This window comes from Chlorocebus sabaeus, chromosome 10 (assembly GCF_047675955.1).
Source record: "Chlorocebus sabaeus isolate Y175 chromosome 10, mChlSab1.0.hap1, whole genome shotgun sequence".
Lineage (NCBI taxonomy): Eukaryota > Metazoa > Chordata > Mammalia > Primates > Cercopithecidae > Chlorocebus > Chlorocebus sabaeus.
In genome coordinates, this window is record NC_132913.1 from 291,963 (window position 1) to 310,101 (window position 18,139).

The 18,139-nt window shown below is 53.8% G+C and overlaps 2 protein-coding genes across 6 annotated transcripts in view; one reads left to right on the plus strand and one right to left on the minus strand.

The window, feature by feature from the left end:
* Positions 1–153: 153 nt before the first annotated feature.
* MZT2B (mitotic spindle organizing protein 2B) lies at positions 154–9,020 on the minus strand. Of its 4 annotated transcripts, XM_007964560.3 has the most exons (4): positions 8,372–8,915; positions 8,042–8,190; positions 6,844–7,023; positions 154–398 (listed from the first exon to the last, which is right to left on the minus strand). In XM_007964560.3, the coding sequence occupies exons 1-4, from the start codon at positions 8,539–8,541 to the stop codon at positions 241–243; spliced, it is 657 nt and encodes a 218-aa protein (XP_007962751.1). In that variant the 5' UTR covers positions 8,542–8,915; the 3' UTR covers positions 154–240. The 4 variants fall into 4 exon arrangements, with proteins under 4 accessions (XP_007962751.1, XP_007962752.1, XP_037843009.1 ...); XM_007964561.3 differs by lacking the exon at positions 6,844–7,023 and having other exon boundaries at positions 8,372–8,631; XM_073019569.1 differs by lacking the exons at positions 154–398; positions 6,844–7,023 and adding an exon at positions 3,754–3,912 and having other exon boundaries at positions 8,372–8,887.
* Positions 8,974–18,139, plus strand: part of SMPD4 (sphingomyelin phosphodiesterase 4) — a 30,390-nt gene continuing 21,224 nt past the window's right edge. Inside the window, exons 1-8 of one of the 2 annotated variants that reach the window (XM_037987078.2) lie at positions 8,974–9,303; positions 13,894–13,977; positions 15,510–15,596; positions 16,826–16,968; positions 17,125–17,200; positions 17,580–17,688; positions 17,795–17,847; positions 17,962–18,113. In XM_037987078.2, the coding sequence (XP_037843006.2) occupies positions 13,939–13,977; positions 15,510–15,596; positions 16,826–16,968; positions 17,125–17,200; positions 17,580–17,688; positions 17,795–17,847; positions 17,962–18,113 (659 nt within the window). In that variant the 5' untranslated portion in view covers positions 8,974–9,303; positions 13,894–13,938. The remainder of the gene's footprint in view (positions 9,304–13,893; positions 13,978–15,509; positions 15,597–16,825; positions 16,969–17,124; positions 17,201–17,579; positions 17,689–17,794; positions 17,848–17,961; positions 18,114–18,139) is intronic. The other variant, XM_007964559.3, reaches the window with a different exon arrangement.

Consider the following 18,139-nt stretch of genomic DNA (forward strand, 5'->3'; position numbering starts at 1 on the left):
CTCAGAACACAAATTAGGTTTAGGAAGTTGACCCATGGTGAAGGGATCCCGTTAGTTTGCTGTGGCACAACCAGGACTGGCACAAAAAACTCATTCTAAGTCTGTGCCTTAATATAAAAAAGAAAAGGTAGAGAACGTCTGACCTGGACCCTCTGCATCTCAGAAAGGTTTATTATCAACTGAAGGAGATAACATGTAGCCTTTGCTGGGAACAAAGATGTGACAAGTCTCTGCCCCATCCTAGGTGCTGCCCCGCGTAGGGCTCTTCCCAGGCCCGCCTCCCTTGGGCAGTCTGGTAGCGCTGGGCTGGCGTGGCATCCTCTGGCTGGATCCTTCGCGGGTGCTGCGTTCCGCCAGGGCCAATGCTCCCCCGAGGGCAGCGCTGCCTTTGTTTCTTCCTGAGGAGACACAAAGCACAATGATTAGGAATGGGTGAGCCCCATAACTGCAGCACCTGTGGTACTCGTGCTCCTTGGGCAACATTTGTGTCTACACACTTCCATCAAGGCTGCTTCAGCTAGAGGCTCTGCGTCAGCCCCAGTCCTGAGACTCAGAACCACTAAAGACAGGTCATGCCCCAGAAGCCCTTGGCAGTGTGCAGGGGACCCTTTAGGATGTGTCCCAGGAGCAAAGCCATGCAAGGAGCACACTGCCAAGGGAACATTTTGAAAGGACACATGCCACAGGTCCATTTAGGGAAAGGTAGGTGCGGCTGGTGCACACCTGGCCTGGACAGCAAACCTAGTCTGCCCTGATGGTGCCAGCAGCGGCAGCGGCAGCAGCAGCAGGGACACGCTGCCTCATCCTCAAGGTGCATTCATGCTGGACTGTACATCTGAGCTGCCCCAGATGGTGACGGGCAGGAAGTACTGCAGTCACCAAGTCCTGGAATAGGGCTTCTGATTTTGATTTTGGAAGCTCTTTGATTGTTTCCTACCTACCCGAGTGTTCCGCAAACAGTGGTCAACCCTCTTGCTTTCGGGTTTAGCTGCCAGATTCCACGACAGGGTTCCTGCCACAGTCTGAATGCTTGAGACTTTCTGACCACCAGTGTCTTTCTCGGATGAAGACCACTGGTTCAGAGATTCTTTGATTTGTAATTTGCTTACTTTACACTTTAAGATGGCCAAGAAAGATCTGCAGCCACACTTGGGCCAGAGCTTTATTTTAATGGGATGGATTTCCCTGGGCTCAGGGTGTTGACAGCATCAGCAAGACTGACTGAGAGGACCCTGCCAGGTACAAATGTACCCGGGTGGCAGGCTCGCTGTGCAGAGTGCCTTGGTCAGGGCTCTCCCCTGCTCTGGCCTGGCAGGGTCTGCCCCATGGGCTCTAAACAGGGCATGTGTCCCCTGCCTCAGTGTTGGGTCCCCCATTTCGTCCCCCCAGCGTTTCCTTTGTCCTGACTGAGGGAGTGCCTTGACTACTCTGACCTAATCAGCTACATGTTCCCCCTGCAGGCTGGAACCCTGGCTGGGGCTTGCATCTTCCCAGACACTGACACAGGTTTAGGTTGTTACCTGGAACACTGAAAGATCTGACATGTTGCTATCTGATACGTTGCTAAGCATGTGGAAACCGGTCCCACCCCAGCCAAATTCCTTGCACTCTCATAGAAGCTCCACACCCCACCCCCTCAGTGCGGTGTGCCCAGGCACAACCTCTTTCCCGGCTGCCCCTCATGGGGGCACACTGCCGCCCCCTCTGTATGTAAGTCCCTAACAAATGCTTTGGACTGACCACTCTGGCATTGTTTCTTCCTTTGGAATCCCAACTGGCTCTCATCCTGGAAAGGTTTGGGGCGGTCCCTTGCAGGAACTCCCCTGCCACCACTTTCAGGGTGACTCCAGACAAGGGTTCAGCCAACAGAACGCCCAGCCTCAATCCTGGTCCTTCCCTGGCCTCTCATCAAGTGTAGTCAAATAGCCTGCAATGGGAAACTGCATTCCTGGAGAAAAGATGTAACTGGGTGTTTAGGGATCCATTAGGTCATTTCTGTTTCACCATCTGTCACCTTGAACAAGCAGAGACTCCTGTGTCTGAGATGCCGAGGACCCTGGCTCTTCCAGAGGTACCTCTAGCTCCCTTCCGATGCGAGTACCACAAAGTTCTCCCCATGCCCTGCAGGGATAGGACAGCCCTCCTTAGGAGTTTCTGGGCAGTTCTTCCTCAGAGAATGAGATCTTTGCTCATTCTTGCCTGGTCGGTGGTGAGGGTTATAGCAGTGTCCTGCTTGGAACAGCTTGGCACACTTGACTCAACAAAGATGGAGTCGGGGTTGCCCTGAGTCAAGGACGAGCGCAGTCAAGAACACGTGGTGGGTGACATTTGGCCACCTCAGCCCAGCAGTGACTTGTGAAAATGGCACAAAGCAGAGAACAGTCACCACGCGTCTCTTGTGGTACAAACTGCCATTATTCTAGTCTCCACTGACTGGTCAAGGGCTGAGGATTCTATCTTCCATGAGCAGACAGGACCCGCCACCCTGCAGCAGCTCCTACTGGGCCAGCATCCTCCTGAGGCCACAGTCCCTCCGCAGGCCAGGCCAGACAGAGGCAGATCTTCTGTAGCCGCGGCCTAACCTGGGTGCTTAGGCGCCCATGTGCTCTCGAGGTTACTAATGCCTAGCTCCCCACAGCCAGCGGCATAGCAGGCCGCAGACCTGGGCCTGACGCAGAGCCGCCTTCCCTTCAGTTTGCTGCCATCTGAGTTTCCTCTCCTCCCCTCAGTAATGACCCGGTCCGTTCTGGAAACAAGGATGAGGGGGAAGCAGAAAAGAGCAAATGATGTTTTGTTGTTTGGTTTTTTTTAAGTGGTGGTGGAGGGGTGTTTAGAGACTGAGTCTTGCTCTGTCACCTGGGCTAGAGTGCAGTGATGCAATCACAGTTCATTGCTGCCCCAAACTCATGCGAAGTAGCAGGGATGACAAGCATGGGGCCACGCCTGGCTAATAATGCTTATCTTTAAATCTGACAGGGTTGACAAATCCTGTAAATGTGAAACCAACATAACTTTAAGCCATAATTGATGTTAAGAAAATCCTGGAAATCTTCAGGAATTGCGTGCTCTCGGGGTTACTGGGGAGCCCTGTTCAGGCCTCCTCAGTTTATGAAGGATGAGAAGGCCCAGAATAGAGTGGCCTGCAATGCTGTGCTGTGGGAAAACCAGCTTGGCTTAGCCCTGCTCCCTCGGGAGGCGCCGCTAAGTCACACGGGCTAGACAGTGGGATTGAACCAAGTGTGCCTGCAGGTTGGGGTGTGAGGGCGGGGTGACTGATGCCCCTAGGCCTGGTCCCTGGAGGGCCCTCCTAAGTCCAAAGATAGTCAATGACCATTGAATGTGAAAAACAGCCTGGCTCAGCGGAGGTCAGTGGCTCACACCTGTAATTCCAGTACTTTGGGAGGCCAAGGCGGGTACTTTGAGGCCAGGAGCTAGAGACCAGCTGGGCCAACACAGTGAGACCTCCATCTCTACAAAAAAATCAAAAAATTAGCCAGGTGTGGCAGTGTGCACCTGTAGTCCCAGCTACTTAAGAGGAGGTGGGAGGATTGCCTGATCCCAGGAGGTTGAGGCTGCAGTGAGCTATGAGTGCGCCACTGCACTCCAGCCTAGGTGAAAGACTCTGTCTCAAAAATAAGTAAGTAGTAAAAGAAAATGCAGAATTAGCTCAAATACTTTAATCAATCTAAAATATCCAACGTATTATTTCAATATGTAATCAGTACATAAGTTATTCGTAAGATGTTGCGTTCACCTTTGTTCTTTTTCTTGTTTGTAGAGATGGGTGGGGTCTTGCGGTTGCTCAGGCTGGTTTCAAACTCCGAGCTTCAAGTGATGCTCCTGCCTCAGCCTCCCAAAGTGTTGGGATTACAGGTGTGAACCAATGCCCAGCCTCATTCACTTCGGGGTTTTCTGTTTATTTTTGAGACAGGGTCTCACTCTCTCACCCAGGCTTGAGTGCAGTGGTGCAGTCACAGCTCACTGCAACCTCAACCTCCCAGGCTCAAGCTATCCTCCAACCTCAGCCTCCCAAGCAGCTGGAACTACAGATGTGTGCCACCATGCCCTGCTAATTTTTGTATTTTTTGTAGAGATTGGGTCTCCCCGTGTTGTCCTGGCTAGTCCTGAACTGCTGAGCTCAAGAGATCCAGCAGCCTCGGCCTCCCAAGGTGTGGTGGGCTTTTTGCATTCCCTTTTGTACCAGTCTTTTGGCATCTGCTGTGCATAACACACGCAGTGCAATGACCACACCAGCCATGTGTGGCTCGAGGTTCCTGTATCAGGCAGCACAGCTCAGGTGAGACTCACGGCTTCCACACTCCAAAGTGTCATCTTACGTGCATGCTCTGGACAACTTTTAAAATGTATAGTTTCCCTAAACTTAAATAGAATGCTTGACTGAATTTATTTTTCCCTCAGTGACTCCAGACTCTTACGAAGACAAGCATCACCCCTCCGTGCTTCTGGGGTTTTCTGTTTCCCCTTCCCTGTGGGTATGAGTGAATCTGGTGGTAGTGGTTCCCCCGGGCGGTCTGGATGGCTGGGGGACAGGCATCCAGAGGACCCAGGGTGCCTGCTGCAGCTCAGAGGCAAGCTCGAGTGGGCCTGGCCCACAGCCTGGAGAACTCCACACTGAGTCCTGTGGGAAATCCGTGGCCTCCATGCCCCCCAGCCGGATCACTTTGACAACCCCCCCCTTATGTCCTCCACCCCAGATTCTGCCGTTACCAGGGCAGCTGGAGCTCCGTGTGGTCAGATGCTGTAACGTGTGGGCCTCAGAGAGGTTCAGCATTCCATCTGTGGCCTCTGCCTCTCACTCAGCACTCCTGGTGTGGCTCCATTCCCTTCCACCTCCTCCTCAGGCTCCACTCTAACCCCACAGAGCCTCCGTGCCCTCATGTCCTGGCTTTCTGCCCCCAGCTTATAGGACCGGACCTGGGCTATGCTTCCAGGACAGAGCCCTCGAGGAACAAAAGACCCCGAGGGGACCAGCACTCCAGGCCACTCCTGTCCTTGGGTAAATTCTCTCGGAGACCCCACTCGCTCACACGACACCCCCAATCCTCCCGGGCCCTCTATGCCTGCATTTCCAGTGCCACAACCCCCACATACATCTTGACTGTGCCCCCACCTGCCTCCTCCCGCCCCGGGCCTAGCAGCATCTGGACAGCACTCTGCCTCACCCACCCCCTCCCACTGCCACAGCTCACACCTGTGGAGCTCTGCTGACCCCCCCTCCTCCTCCTGCTCCGCCCCGTGTAACCCTTGCTGCTCTCTGGGCTCTGAAGCCTCCTCCCATCTCCATTGCTAGCGGTTTTTCTTTTCTTTTTTTGAGACAGGGTCTTGCTCTGTTACCCAGGCTGGAGTACAGTTACAAGCTCTCAGCTCACTGCAACATCTCCCTCAGGCTCAGGTGATCCTCCCACGTCAGCCTCCCAAGTAGCTGGGACTATAGACGGGCACCACCACCATGCCTGCCTGGCTAGTTTTTTTTTTTTTTTTTTTTTGAGGAGTCTCGCTCTGTCGCCCAGGCTGGAGTGCAGTGGTGTGATCATGGCTCACTGCAAGCTCCGCCTCTCGGGTTCACGCCATTCTGCTGCCTCAGTCTCCTGAGTAGCTGGGACTACAGGCGCCCGCTACCATGCCCGGCTAATTTTTTTTTTGTATTTTTAGTAGAGACGGGGTTTCACTGTGTTAGCCATGATGGTCTCAATCTCCTGACCTCATGATCTGCCCGCCTCGGCCTCCCAAAGTGCTGGGATTACAAGTGTGAGCCACTGCACCTGGCCCTGCCTGGCTAGTTTTTGTATTTTTTGTAGAGATGGGGTCTTGTTATGTTTCCCAGGCTGGTCCTGAACTCCTGAGCTCAAGGGATCTACCTGCCTTGACTTCCCAAAGTGCTGGGATTATAGGTGTGAGCCACTACGCTGGTCTCACTGGCAGTTTTCCTCACTGCCTCTCACTGAACTGAGTGTGACCATCTCACTTCCCTGCCACGCCCTCTGCCCTGAGAGCTGGGCCTGGCACCCAGGGCCCTTGAGTGAGCAGCAACATCCCCTGGAGTGACAAGGACTCTGTTCCTAGTTTCTCCCTCCTGCTGGAAACTTGCCCCTCAATTGCTCATCTTAGCCTACAGTCCAGGCACCCCTACTCCAGGCCTGTCCCTCAGCCCCCTCCACCCTCCCTTGGGCCTGAGCTCTGGGTGGCAGTGAGGTGGGCGCTGTCGGGCGGTGCATGCAGGAGGTGTGACCAAAGACCCCTGGGCTCTCACAGGCCCCTGGCTCTGGGCCCCTGATCACACCTGGTGACACCTGGAAAGTGACCCCAACTCAGGAGTGAGGCGGGCAAAGGGGCTGAGTGCTAGAGTGTGGCCATGGGACCAGCACATGGCATCCGTGTGAGATGGCATCCCAGGAGACGCGGGGAAGGTGGGACTCTCTGTTTCAGCCTCCAGACTTCCTGTCTGGGTAGGGGGCAACTTCTAAGAGGGCGAGGTGAGAAGCACAGCAGTCGTGGCTGTGCTCTCCAGCACAGCACACCGCACCCTGCCAGCTGTCCTCCCCTGGAGCAGGGCTCTTTACACTCACCACAGTTTGCCTCTGGAGTGTGGGGGTGTTGGTCCTGTCCCCGGATGCCAGCCCAACTGTGGGGTCTAGAGACTGTCATACCATGTCTCTAACAAACCCAATCAGAAATCCTGCCCTGTTGCTAAGTGGCAGGGCAGTGGTGGCCTGCATGGTCCTGCCCTTGCAGCTCAAAGCTGCTTGGGCCTCCTGGGGCCAGGCAGTTTAAATGGAAACAAGGGAGAGCACCAACCCCCAGAGATAAGCCAATAAACGCAACCTGCAAAAGGAGAGAACAGGCAGCAAGAGAAGCGGAGAGAACCCGGGGGGCCTGGAGAGAGAGGCGAGTGTGCAGCAGCCAGGCTGTGGAGCAGAACGGGAGAGGCCGAAGGCTGCGGGCTGGAGAAAAAGGAGGAACTTGCTGGGGGGCTACTGTTCCTGGCAGAGAGAAAGGAGGCCTCTGGAGGTCAGAGAGAGACACAAAGAGAGCAGACAGAGTGAGGGTCAGTGAAAAGGCCAGCACACAGGTGCCCAGGCCCTCTTGGGTCAGGGGGCGTGGGTGCCCAGGCCCTGGCGCTCCCCCCATGAAGGCAGCGTGCTCCCCGCGCCTTCTCAGGATGCCTGCGCGGGTATCCTGGCGCTTCCAGGCAGGGAGCCAGCTCTGGGCCTTCTTCCATTGGCCTGGGACGCTGTGCTGCATTTCAGAGAGAGCCATCAGGAGCAGAAGCAACATGCGGGGAGGATGAGCAGGGACGGAGGCTCCACCATGACACTCTCACCCCCAGCATCTGCTCAGCCCAGTCACCACACTGGAGAGGGAGGAGGCCCTTCAGACCCCGCAGGCCTCTGCATCCTGGCAGTTCTGCGTCTGACTCCCTTCTGCAATCATCAGAGGGAAGCCGGCCAGGGCTGGCCAAGCCCCTGCGCAGGAACGGGGCCTAGGTGGGGTGCAGGCAGGAAGACCTCTGCCTGCCCCGCTCCCTGGGCACTTCCCCGGATGCTGTATACCACAGGACACGGCTCGAGACTGTCTTTTGAAAAACATATTTAGAGACAGGATCTCACCCTGTCACCCAGACTGGTCTCAAACTCATGGCCTCAAACGATCCTCCCGCTGTGGGGTCCCAAAGTGCTGGGATTATGGGCGTGAGCCATGGCGCCCAGCCCCAAACCTTCTTGATTCCCGACTTTGTAAGATGAAGGCCTGAGTGAAGAGGTGGGGAGGAGCTAAGCAGAGGAGCCCTACCCAGCCTGGACCACCCTGGGGCACGCACTCTGCGTCCACCTGACCTGGACGTGCCTCCTAAGGCTGGTAGCGAAGCCCGGGAGCAGAGCCCACGGATGGGCCCTGCAGGTGCCGGGCCGAGACCCACAGACAGGCCCGGCCACTCAAGGCCACGCCGCCGTTGTGCCGCGCCTGCCCCCTCCCCGCCCGCCACCCCCGCCACTGGGGCAGGGACAGCGGGCCCAGGTCTGACCTCGGGTCTCGGGCACTGTCGACGTGGGCAGAGACACGGCCGCAGGGTCCTGGGGCTCGCTCGCTAGCCTCTGCCCGGCACACATGGACTTGAGCATCTGGAAGACGGCGAGGGGGGCCACGTTCAGCTTCAGCAGGTCCACCAGGATCCTGGCGGGGACAGACGCGGGGCCGGTGAGCCCTCTCCGCCTGGCGCGGCCACCTCCCTGAAGACCCGACAAGGACAGGGACGGGGGCGCGGGGGACTCCTCCCGACCAATGGGACCGGGGGACCCGGAGAGCAGAGGTCGGGGTGTCTGGCGAGGATGCGGCCCCCTCCCGCCCCGCTCACTTGAACACGTCGGGGTCAATGGCGCCGCCCGCCGCCTGCGCCAGCTCGTACAGCTCCATCTCCTCGGTGCTCAGCACCTTCTTCCGCCGCAGCGCCAGCTTCTGCCGGGCCGCCTCCAACCCCGCGGGCGCCCCCGACCCCGGCCCAGGCCCTGCGCCCGGCGCCGCCATCCGCGCGGCCCGAGAAAAGGTGCGCCCCCGCCGCGCCTGCGCCCACCGCGCTCTCCCTGCAGCGCCAGCGTCCTGCCTCCCAGGAGGCAGGGAGCCTCGGGAGCGGCGGGAGGGCGGGACGGGGCCGGGGATGGGGCCGCCTCCGCGGCGTCATTGGAGTCCAACAGTTATTGGGCGCTCCATGTGTGCTGAGCGGCGCGCTAGGGGTCGGGGGTGGCATGGCGGACTGCAGGGGCCCGCTGCTTGGCGGTCAGGGCCTCCCTGATAGACTGCATTGATCGTGCTCGCTTAGGTGGCAGCACCCAGCCCAGTTCTAGGCATACATTGGGCGCTCAGTAAATGCCTCTTACAAGAAAGTGTGCAATTTTCTGGTCCGCGCCGGTGCACCGCTAGGGGTCGCTCTTCCGGGCGGGAGGCACTAACCAACGACCCTGTTTACGCGCACGCGCATTCCTTGCTGGGGAGAAAGTGTGTGAGCCCTACCTCGAGGCGCCAGAGGCCACCACAACGCACACAACGCAGGCGCATACAGCTGCGGACCACCCCCGCCCCCAGCACTCCTGCCTCGCCACTTCCCCTCCTCGCCCGGCAGGCCTTCGCTTTGCGCACGCGCCGTGTGAGGTAACGGCCCAGAGAGGTAGAGGCACTTTTCCCGCTCGGCCGCGGGGCGTGGCTCTGCGCGCAGCTTGATGACGAAGTTTCGGCGCCGTGGCGGAATGGCGGCTTCTACCTCTGAGGCGGGCGACGCTATGGGTCCCACAGGTGAGTGGGGCGGGACGCGCGCGTGAGACAGTCCGGCGCCCTGGGGCCTTCCCCGAGCCGCTGCGGAGGCCATGTCCGTTCCTCCGCGAGCCCCAGGACTCTGGCCGGCCTGGCTGCTTTGGTCAGGCCGGGCAGGCTGGGGAATGGAGAGCCCCGGCTGAGTCTTCCTACCACCCCCTTGGGCCATGCCTTTGTGTCACCTTCCCTCGCGGCTCCTGCACTCTGTCCTAGTCTGGTAGGTGTTCGTTGAAAGTTAACTTTCCTTGAAGGAATTGAGAGAAGGAGAGCTTTGTGTTGAAGTTGAGCCTTGGGCTTAACGGGCAGTGTGGGAGGAAGAGCCAGGTGTGGGTCCTAGCTCGACCCTTCCCATGCGTGCTCGACTTCTCCCAGCCTTGGTTTCGGAGGGTCCGGAAGCCCAGTTGGCGGGAGAGTTAGGAACAGGTGGGCGCATGCTGCTGAGGGAGATCTTGGCCTGACAGAATTTGCTTGGAATGATTGGCATTGCCCAAGGTTGTCGCTCTCAGGAAAACAAGACAAAAAAGACGGGGTCCGAAGAAGCTCCTGGAGAAAATAGGTGTTGGAGAGGCGCGATGAAGTGGACGCTAGATGCATGGCAGGCAGAGACCTGTGACGGGGGAGGGTGGCTATGGCAGGGTCAGAGAACAGGGGTGTGGGAGACACTTCTTGGGAATTCCCGGGTTGGAATATCCTCTTTTGGAAATTTACTAGAAATTCTTCTGGGCCTCATTCTTTCGGTCGCTGCCCATGAAAGCTTCTTCTGAGCAGAGATGCTCTCCACTTCATCATCCGCTAGAGCTCCGCGCTTATCCAACAGTCCACAGCTGCTTTGATCATTTTGCAGTAGTGCAGTGTTGTCTTGATCAAGTGCCTTAGGACTGAGGCGTTTTTCTTTAACACTGCAATTGATAGCTAGGTTAAGAATTGAGGCCGGGCTCGGTGGCTCACACCTGTAATCCCAGCACTTTGGGAGACCGACACGGGTGGATCACGAGGTCAGAAGTTCAAGACCAGCCTGGCCAAGATGGTGAAACCTCATCTCTACTAAAAAATACAAAAGTTTGCCGGGCGTGGTAGTGGGCGCCTGTAATCCCAGCTACTTGGGTGGCTGAGGCAGAGAATTGCTTGAACCCGGGAGGCGGAGGTTGCAGTGAGCTGAGATCGCCCCACTGCACTCCAGCCTGGGTGACAGAGTGCAGAGGGAGACTCTGTGTCAAAAAAAAACAAAAAAAAAAGAAAAGAAAAAAAGCAGCGGGGCACAGTGGCTCACGTCTGTAATCCCAGCACTTTGGGAGGCCAAGTCGGGTGGATCACGAGGTCAGGAGTTCGAGACCAGTCTGGCCAACATAGTGAAACCCCGTCTTGACTAAAAATACAAAAATTAACTGGGTGTGATGGCATGTGCCTGTAATCCCAACTACTCTCGAGGCTGAGACAGGAGAATTGCTTGAACCAGGGAGTTGGAGGTTGCAGTGAGCCGAGATCACGCCAGGGGACTCCAGCTTGGCCACGGAGCGAGACTCCATCTCAAAAAAGAATTGAAAAAGCCTGCACTTTGGGAGGCTGAGGCAGTGGATCACTTGAGGTCAGGAATTTGAGATCAACCTGGCCACCATAGGGAAACCCGCCTCTACTAAAAATAGAAAAATTAGCCAACCTTGGTGGCAGGCCCCTGTAATCCCAGCTACTCGGGAGGCTGAGGCACTAGAACCTTTTGAACTTTGGAGGTGGAGGTTGCAGTGAGATGATGGAGTGAGACTGTCCAAAAAAAAAAAAGGCCGGCGCAGTGGCTGACGCCTGTAATCCCACCACTTTGGGAGACCGAGGCGGGCAGGTCATGAGGTCAGGAGATTGAGACCATCCTGGCTAACACGGTGAAACCCAGTCTCTACTAAAAATACAAAAAAATTATCTGGTGTAGTGGCGGGGACCTGCAGTCCCAACTACTCAGGAGGCTGAAGCAGGAGAATGGGGAGAACCCGGGAGGCGGAGCTTGCAGTGAGCTGAGATCAGGCCACTGGACTACAGCTTGGGCGACAGAGTGAGACTCTGTCTCAAAAAAAAAAAAAAAAAAAAAAAAAAAGAAAGAAATTGAAAAATCTTGGGAGATATTCCTGTTGCCAAGTGGCACAAAGGCAGAGATTCCTGTCTCCTCTCACTCTGCAACTGCCTACATGACCTCTTTACACCCAGCCTTTCTTCCTCCACAGACTGCCAGGTGCCACCCCAGTGCCTTTACTTGTGCAGTGGGCAGAGCTGGGCCAGGAAAACTGTAACTAGCCCACCAGTGGGACTTGGCAGACTTCCTGTCTGTGAAGTCTAGATCTGAGCATTTTTCATTTCTGACCTCAGTGGGCTGAGAGGTGGGAATTTGGAAAGCTGGTCTTAGTTTTCTGTCTTTTTTTTTTTTCATTTTTTGAGACAGAGTTTCCCTCTGTCACCCCGGCTAGAGTGCAGTGATGCGATTTTGGCTCACTGCAACCTCCGCCTCCTGGTCTCAAGCATTTCTCATGCCTCAGCCTCCCGAGTTGCTGGGACTACAGGTGCCCACCACCACACCTGGCTAATTTTTGTATTTTTAGTAGAGATGGGGTTTTGCCATGTTGGCCAGACTTGTCTCGAGCTCCTGGCCTCAAGTAATGTGCCCACCGTGGCCTCCCAAAGTGCTGGGATTACAGGCATGAGCCACAGTGCCCAGCCTTTGATCCTAGTTTTCTGATGGTTTATTCAAAGGCTCCCTTGGCAGAGCTTGCTCTTAGCCTCCATTCATTGCATAGCGCACAGGTAATATAGAGGGGATTTGTGCCTGTCTCAGAGTTTTGTGAGGCGGTCTTTGTATTGGAATCTTGGTTCTGCCACTTAGTAGCTGGGTGGGGGTGAGTGAGTTATCCCATATCTGCCTCTCCTTCATCATCTGTACTGACCTGCAGTCATAGTACATCTGTACCCATAGGGTTGTTGTGAGGATGGTTTTTCTATTCTTGTATGACGAACTTAGCAGCTTAAACCAGCACCCATTATTATCTCATAGTTATGTATGCAGAAGTCCAGGCAGGCTCAGCTGTGCATTACAAGACTAAAATCAAGGTGTTGGCAGCTTTGCTCTTACCTGGAAACTCTAGGGAAGAAGCTGCTTCCAGGTTTATTTGGGTTGCTGATAGAATCCAGTTCTTTGTAGTTGTGGAACTAAGGTCTTTGTTTCCTTGCTGGCTGTCAGCTGGGGACTACTCTGTAACTTCAGGTCCACTAACTTAAGACTCTAATTGTATGTGCAAAATGCCGTCACAGCAGCACCTAGATGAGTATTTGATTGAACAAATGGGTCAGGAATCTTGGGCTGCTATCTTTAGAATTTTTCTTACCACTGAGGATTAAATGAGAAGATATAGAGAGAGCGCTTAGAGTGAGTCCTGGTATATGACAAATGCTGTACGAGCAGTAGCAAGAATTCAGCGCCACAACTTGGCTCTGAAGCTGGCCACTGTGGGCTGCAGAACAGTGTTTCTTTTTTTCTTTTGAGACGGAGTCTTGCTCAGCCTCCCAGGCTGGAGTGCAGTGGTGTGATCTCAGCTCACTGCAACCACCTTCTCTCGGGTTCCAGTGATTCTCGGGTCTCAGCCTCCTGAATAGCTGGGATTATAGGCACCTGCCATCATGCCTGGCTAATTTTTGTATTTTGGTAGAGACAGGGTTTCACCATGCTGGGCAGGCTGGTCTTGAACTCCTGACCTCAGGTGATCCTCCCGCCTCAGCCTCCCAAAGTACTAGGATTACAGGCAGGAGCCACTGCACCCAGCTGAGAACAGCGTTTCCATAAAAGATGGGAATTGCTGGCCGGGCGTGGTGGCTCACACCTGTAATCCCAGTGCTTTGGGAGGCTGAGGTGGATAGATCACTTGAGTCTGGGAGTTCAAGAGCAGTCTGAGCAACATGATGAAACCCCCATCTTTACAGAAAGTACAAACATTAGCTGGGCTTGGTGATGTTTGCCTGCAGTCCCTGCTAGTTGGGAAGCTGACGCAGGAGGATTACTTGAGCTCAGGAATTTGAGGTTGCAATGAGCTATGATCACACCACTGTACTGCAGCCTGAGCGACCAAGCAAGACCCTGTCTCTAATCAATAAATAAGACATGAGAATTGGTAATGTAATGTGTGTTGCGTTACACAGATATTCTCCTGGGCATTGTGAAACTATGTAATATTTTATTAGGGCCAGGTGCAGTGACTCACATCTGTAACCCCAACACTTAGGAGGCCAAAGCAGGAGGATCAGTGGAGGCCAGGATCCTGGGCATCATAGCCTGACAAACTAGCCTGGGCAACGTAGTGAGACCCTGTCTCTAAAAAGAGAAAAGAAGAAAATCAGCCGGGCATAGTGGCATGTGCCTGTACTCAGAAGCCTGAGGTGGGAGGATTGCTTGAACCCAGGAGTTTGAGGTTGCAGTCAGCTATGATTGTGCTGCCGCATTCTAGCCTGGGCAACAGAATGAGACCCTGTCTCTCAAAAACTAATATAAAAAGATTCTGCTGTGTTGCAGATGTTGAGATTTTTGTCCTTGTTTTTCCACAGTGGCTTGCTAAGAAGGCCGTTTTCAACTCTCCACTGGAGGCTGCTATGGCGTTCCCTCACCTCCAGCAGCCCAGCTTTCTACTGGTAAGTATCAGCTGCTTGCATGAGTGTCAGTGTGGCCATAGTTCTGTAGCTGTGGGACTTGAGTGTTCTTCCCACTGACTTGAAGAACTCTGTAGTGGTTGTTTTTTAGGGGCATGTGATGGAAACAATGCCAGACTCCTTAAGCTTGACTGTGCCTCCTTAATTACTACAGGACCTTGGGGTTACGCACCCTCTGTGCTCTGGGTTTTCTCATACAAGTTCATTCAAATTCTATTTTCTCTACTTCCCAAGGGTATGAGGAGGAGGAGGAGCAAGTGAGAAGGATGCATATCAGAATGTTCATGACCTGTAAATTCTTAAATAGATATGAAGCATTCTAATAATCAGTCATAACAGTCATCAGTGAAAAATGGAGACACTGTTGTGCTGGGGGCTGCTAGGTTGCACTTTAAGTATTAAACATGATGCTGAGAACTGGTTACAGTAGCTCATGCCTGGAGTTCCAGCTACTGAGGAGACTGATGCAGGAAGATTACTTGAGCCCGAGTTTGAGACCAGCCTGGGCAACATGGTAGACTCAAAAAGAACACAAAAAAAATGATACTGAGAAGTGAGAAGTTAGGTATGAGGCAAGTATTGGCGATGAAAGTTCCTAATTTTAGTTCTTCGGAGGTGTTTTTGTAAACATTTATGTGGAAGGACATTCTTCCTCAGTGCACCCCACTAGAGTCAGCAGGTCTGGCCCATGGCTCAGGTCTCTCTCAAGTGCTGTGAAATCCACCCTCATTTGGAGGTAGACAAGGCCTTAGATGTCCTTTGGCAGAGCTCTCTGGGTTGAAATTCTTAGCCGTTTCTCCTGATCTTAATCTATTTGCACAGATGCCCTTTTTCTCCTTGTAGTCAGGGTGCTTTCCTCACATCCCATGACTAGGTAGATTTCATTAGTCCTTGTCCTGAGTCTTTTCTGGTCTCTCCATTGCCTTCATGATTAGTGTCTACTTGGCTGAAGCCATCTATAATTTTTGTCTGCCCTGTGTTTTAAGATAATTAGTTTAGTGGATTTACTGTCTACTGAATAAAGAACAGCTCATTTAAGAGAGCTTCTGCCATATCCCTAATGTTATTGGGCGTTCTTATTGGTGATCACAATGGTGTCATCATGGTGGTCCATCAGGTTGGAAATTTCCAGTTGATGTGTACAAACTCAGTGGTACTCTGGTTTGTAAGGGGTGCCCTTACACAATCAAGATCCTCTTCTGGCTCTGGGGCCGGCTCTGGGGCCAGCCCTGCTTAAGGATTGGCAGAAGTCAGTCCTGTTCTCTTCATGTGCAGCCCTCTGAGGGGCACTGGGAAACAAGCCCGACAGTTCCGGGTCCAGAGAGCATCGAACTGTGGCCTCTCCTAGTAGGACTCTTTGGGCCACTGACGCACATGAGAGGCTGGGAAAGCAGGCCAGTGATTGTGTCTGACTCAACCCATTGCTTGGATTTCTATTTGACTCAAGCCAGAGTATCACGAAAAGCTGCAGAGTGAATGTCCTCGTGATTTTTTTGCTTTGTTCTATCTCCTAGGCTAGCCTGAAAGCTGACTCTATAAATAAGCCCTTTGCACAGCAATGCCAAGACTTGGTGAAAGTCATTGAGGATTTTCCAGCAAAGGTATAGCTCTGCTAATGTCTCTCTTTGGAGCATGTCTTATACATTCCTTGAAGAACTTTATTATAATTCCTAATTTCCCTCCCTGCCCCAACCCCAAGCACTGCCTGGCACAGAGTGCTGGCCCTTATCATGACCGTTATGTGATAGACGCATTTAAACATGTGGACTTACAGATCAGGGGTTCTTAGCCACAGGTGCTCTGTCCCTCAGGGGACACTTGGCAATGTCAGAGACAGTTTTGGTTCTCACATCTGGAGGTAGATGGGGAGTGTGTGCTACTGGCATCTAGGAAGTAGAGGCCGGGGTTGCTGGAAACATCCTGCAAAGCACAGGACAGCTCCCTACGGCAAAGAAGTATCTAGCCCAAAATGTCAATAGCACCAAGGTTGAGAAACCCTGATGTAAATGAAAAAATATGTATTTAAATCACACCTGGAATTGTCAAGCCCAGGAAGCCGGCCTAGACAAGGAGTTCGTACCAAATGGCAATAGGTCAGTTCGGTTTTGGGGGCTTCACTCTGGGAAGGATGTTGCTTTCCTTTCTAATAGAGCGTCCTTCAAGTCAGAAGTTTCCAACACTTTCTAAAGAATCTTTTGGGGCGGTGACTCATGCCTGTAATCTCAACACTTTGGTAGGCTGAGGTGGGAGGATCACTTATGCCCAGGAGCTCAAAACCAGTCTAGGAACATACTGAGAACCTGTCTCTACAAGAAATTTAAAAATTAGCTGAGTGTGGTGGTGTGTGCCTACTCAGGACACTGAGGTGGGAGGACTGCTCGAGCCCAGGAAGTCAAGGCTACAGTGAGCCATGATTGCATCACTGCACTCCAGCCAGGGCAACAGACTGAGACCTTGTCTCAAAACATATGTATTTTGTTTATTTTATTTTATTTTTAATTTTCTTCATTGTTTCTGTTTGTTTATTTTTTGTTTTTTTCTTAATTTAGTCTTGTATCACACACAAAAAATGTGTTTTGATTGGAGGCTGACTTACTTAACTGGCCCAAGTCTAAAGCGGCACTGCTTGGTATGCCATGTACCCCATTGGAAGAACCCAAAGCTGCTCTTGTTGTTGGCACCAGGATTCCTTTGGGTGCAGGACTGATCCCATAGTCTCAGCCAGGGAGTGGCCTCCTCAGAGGGAGCTAGGCAGCAGGTAGTGCAGAACTAGAGCTGCGGCAGGAGTAGGGGCTGGTCCTGCCGGCGGCCTCACCACACATTGTTTCAGGAGCTGCACACCATCTTCCCATGGCTGGTAGAGAGCATTTTTGGCAGTCTAGATGGTGTCCTCATTGGCTGGAACCTCCGCTGCTTACAAGGGCGTGTGAATCCTGTGGAGTACAGCATCGCGATGGAATTTCTTGACCCTGGGTAGGTAGATTCGTCACCGGAGAGAGGCTGGGTGATTCCTCACGGTGATTCCACCTTTAAACCACTCTCTGAATTTCTTACGATTGAGAAGCAATCAAAGCAGGATAATTTGCAGCTCATTTGCTTTTTTGTGTGTTTGTTCAATTTCATGTTCAGTGGCCCAATGATGAAGTTGGTTTATAAGCTTCAAGCTGAAGACTATAAGTTTGACTTGCCTGTCTCCTACCTGCCTGTAAGTAAACCACAGTGGTGAGAGTGGTGCGCGGGGCAGTGGGCCTTGCACAGCCCTGTGGTGATGGGCAATCTCCTCCAGTCCTCTGAGGGCAAATTGAGGAGTGATTTGTTCCCGGGGTATGAGAGGCAAAGGAAATGGGTATTGCATGGCTGCTACTTTGCTGTCTGTAGCTTTTTATGAGATGGTAGGAGAAGTTCTAAGCAAAGACTCTTGTTCAGGCACTGCTGAGAGGCAGGGCACTGTCCCCACAGATGGGTTCTGTGTGTGGGTCTGTTCCCCAGCGGCCTTCCCAAAGTGCTGCTGTGCGTGTGGGGCACTGCGTATTGGGCACTGCGCACCAGCACCTGCCCACAAGCCTCACTGCCTCTCTCTGCAGGGTCCTGTGAAGGCGTCCATCCAGGAGTGCATCCTCCCTGACAGTCCCCTGTACCACAACAAGGTCCAGTTCACCCCTACTGGGGGCCTTGGCCTGAACCTGGCCCTGAGTATCCTTTGGTGGCCCTGAGGTAGGGAGGCTGTGGGTGGCCCAGCACTCGACACTGTGGGGGTTGCTCATCAGCCCTGCTTGTTTGGCCCTGACGCTGCCCTCAGATCCGTTCGAGTATTACATATTCTTCTTTGCCCTGAGCCTCATCACTCAAAAGGTAGGGAAGGGATGCCTTTAGCTGGGAGAGGTGGGACCATGGCCCAGGGCTTCCCTGCCCTTGTTGGCCAGGCAGCGTCCAGAGCCCATGCTAACAACTAGCTTGGTTTTCCAGCCACTCCCTGTGTCCCTCCACGTCCGTACTTCAGACTGTGCCTATTTCATCCTGGTGGACAGGTACCTGTCATGGTTCCTGCCCACCGAAGGCAGTGTGCCCCCGCCACTCTCCTCCAGCCCAGGGGGGACCAGCCCCTCACCACCTCCCAGGTAAGGCTACCCTTTGTTAAGACCTG

What these genes read in the sequence shown, in the direction of transcription:
- MZT2B (XM_007964560.3), bottom strand. Translation starts at nt 8,541, where the DNA reads ATGGCGGCGCCGGGCGCAGGGCCTGGGCCGGGGTCGGGGGCGCCCGCG. An exon ending in GACAGTGCCCGAGACCCGAG is followed by an intron (nt 7,024 to 8,041) that starts GTCAGACCTGGG and finishes TCTGACCTCCAG; the next exon opens with AGGCCTCCTTTCTCTCTGCC. An exon ending in CCTGTTCTCTCCTTTTGCAG is followed by an intron (nt 399 to 6,843) that starts GTTGCGTTTATT and finishes GTGTCTCCTCAG; the next exon opens with GAAGAAACAAAGGCAGCGCT.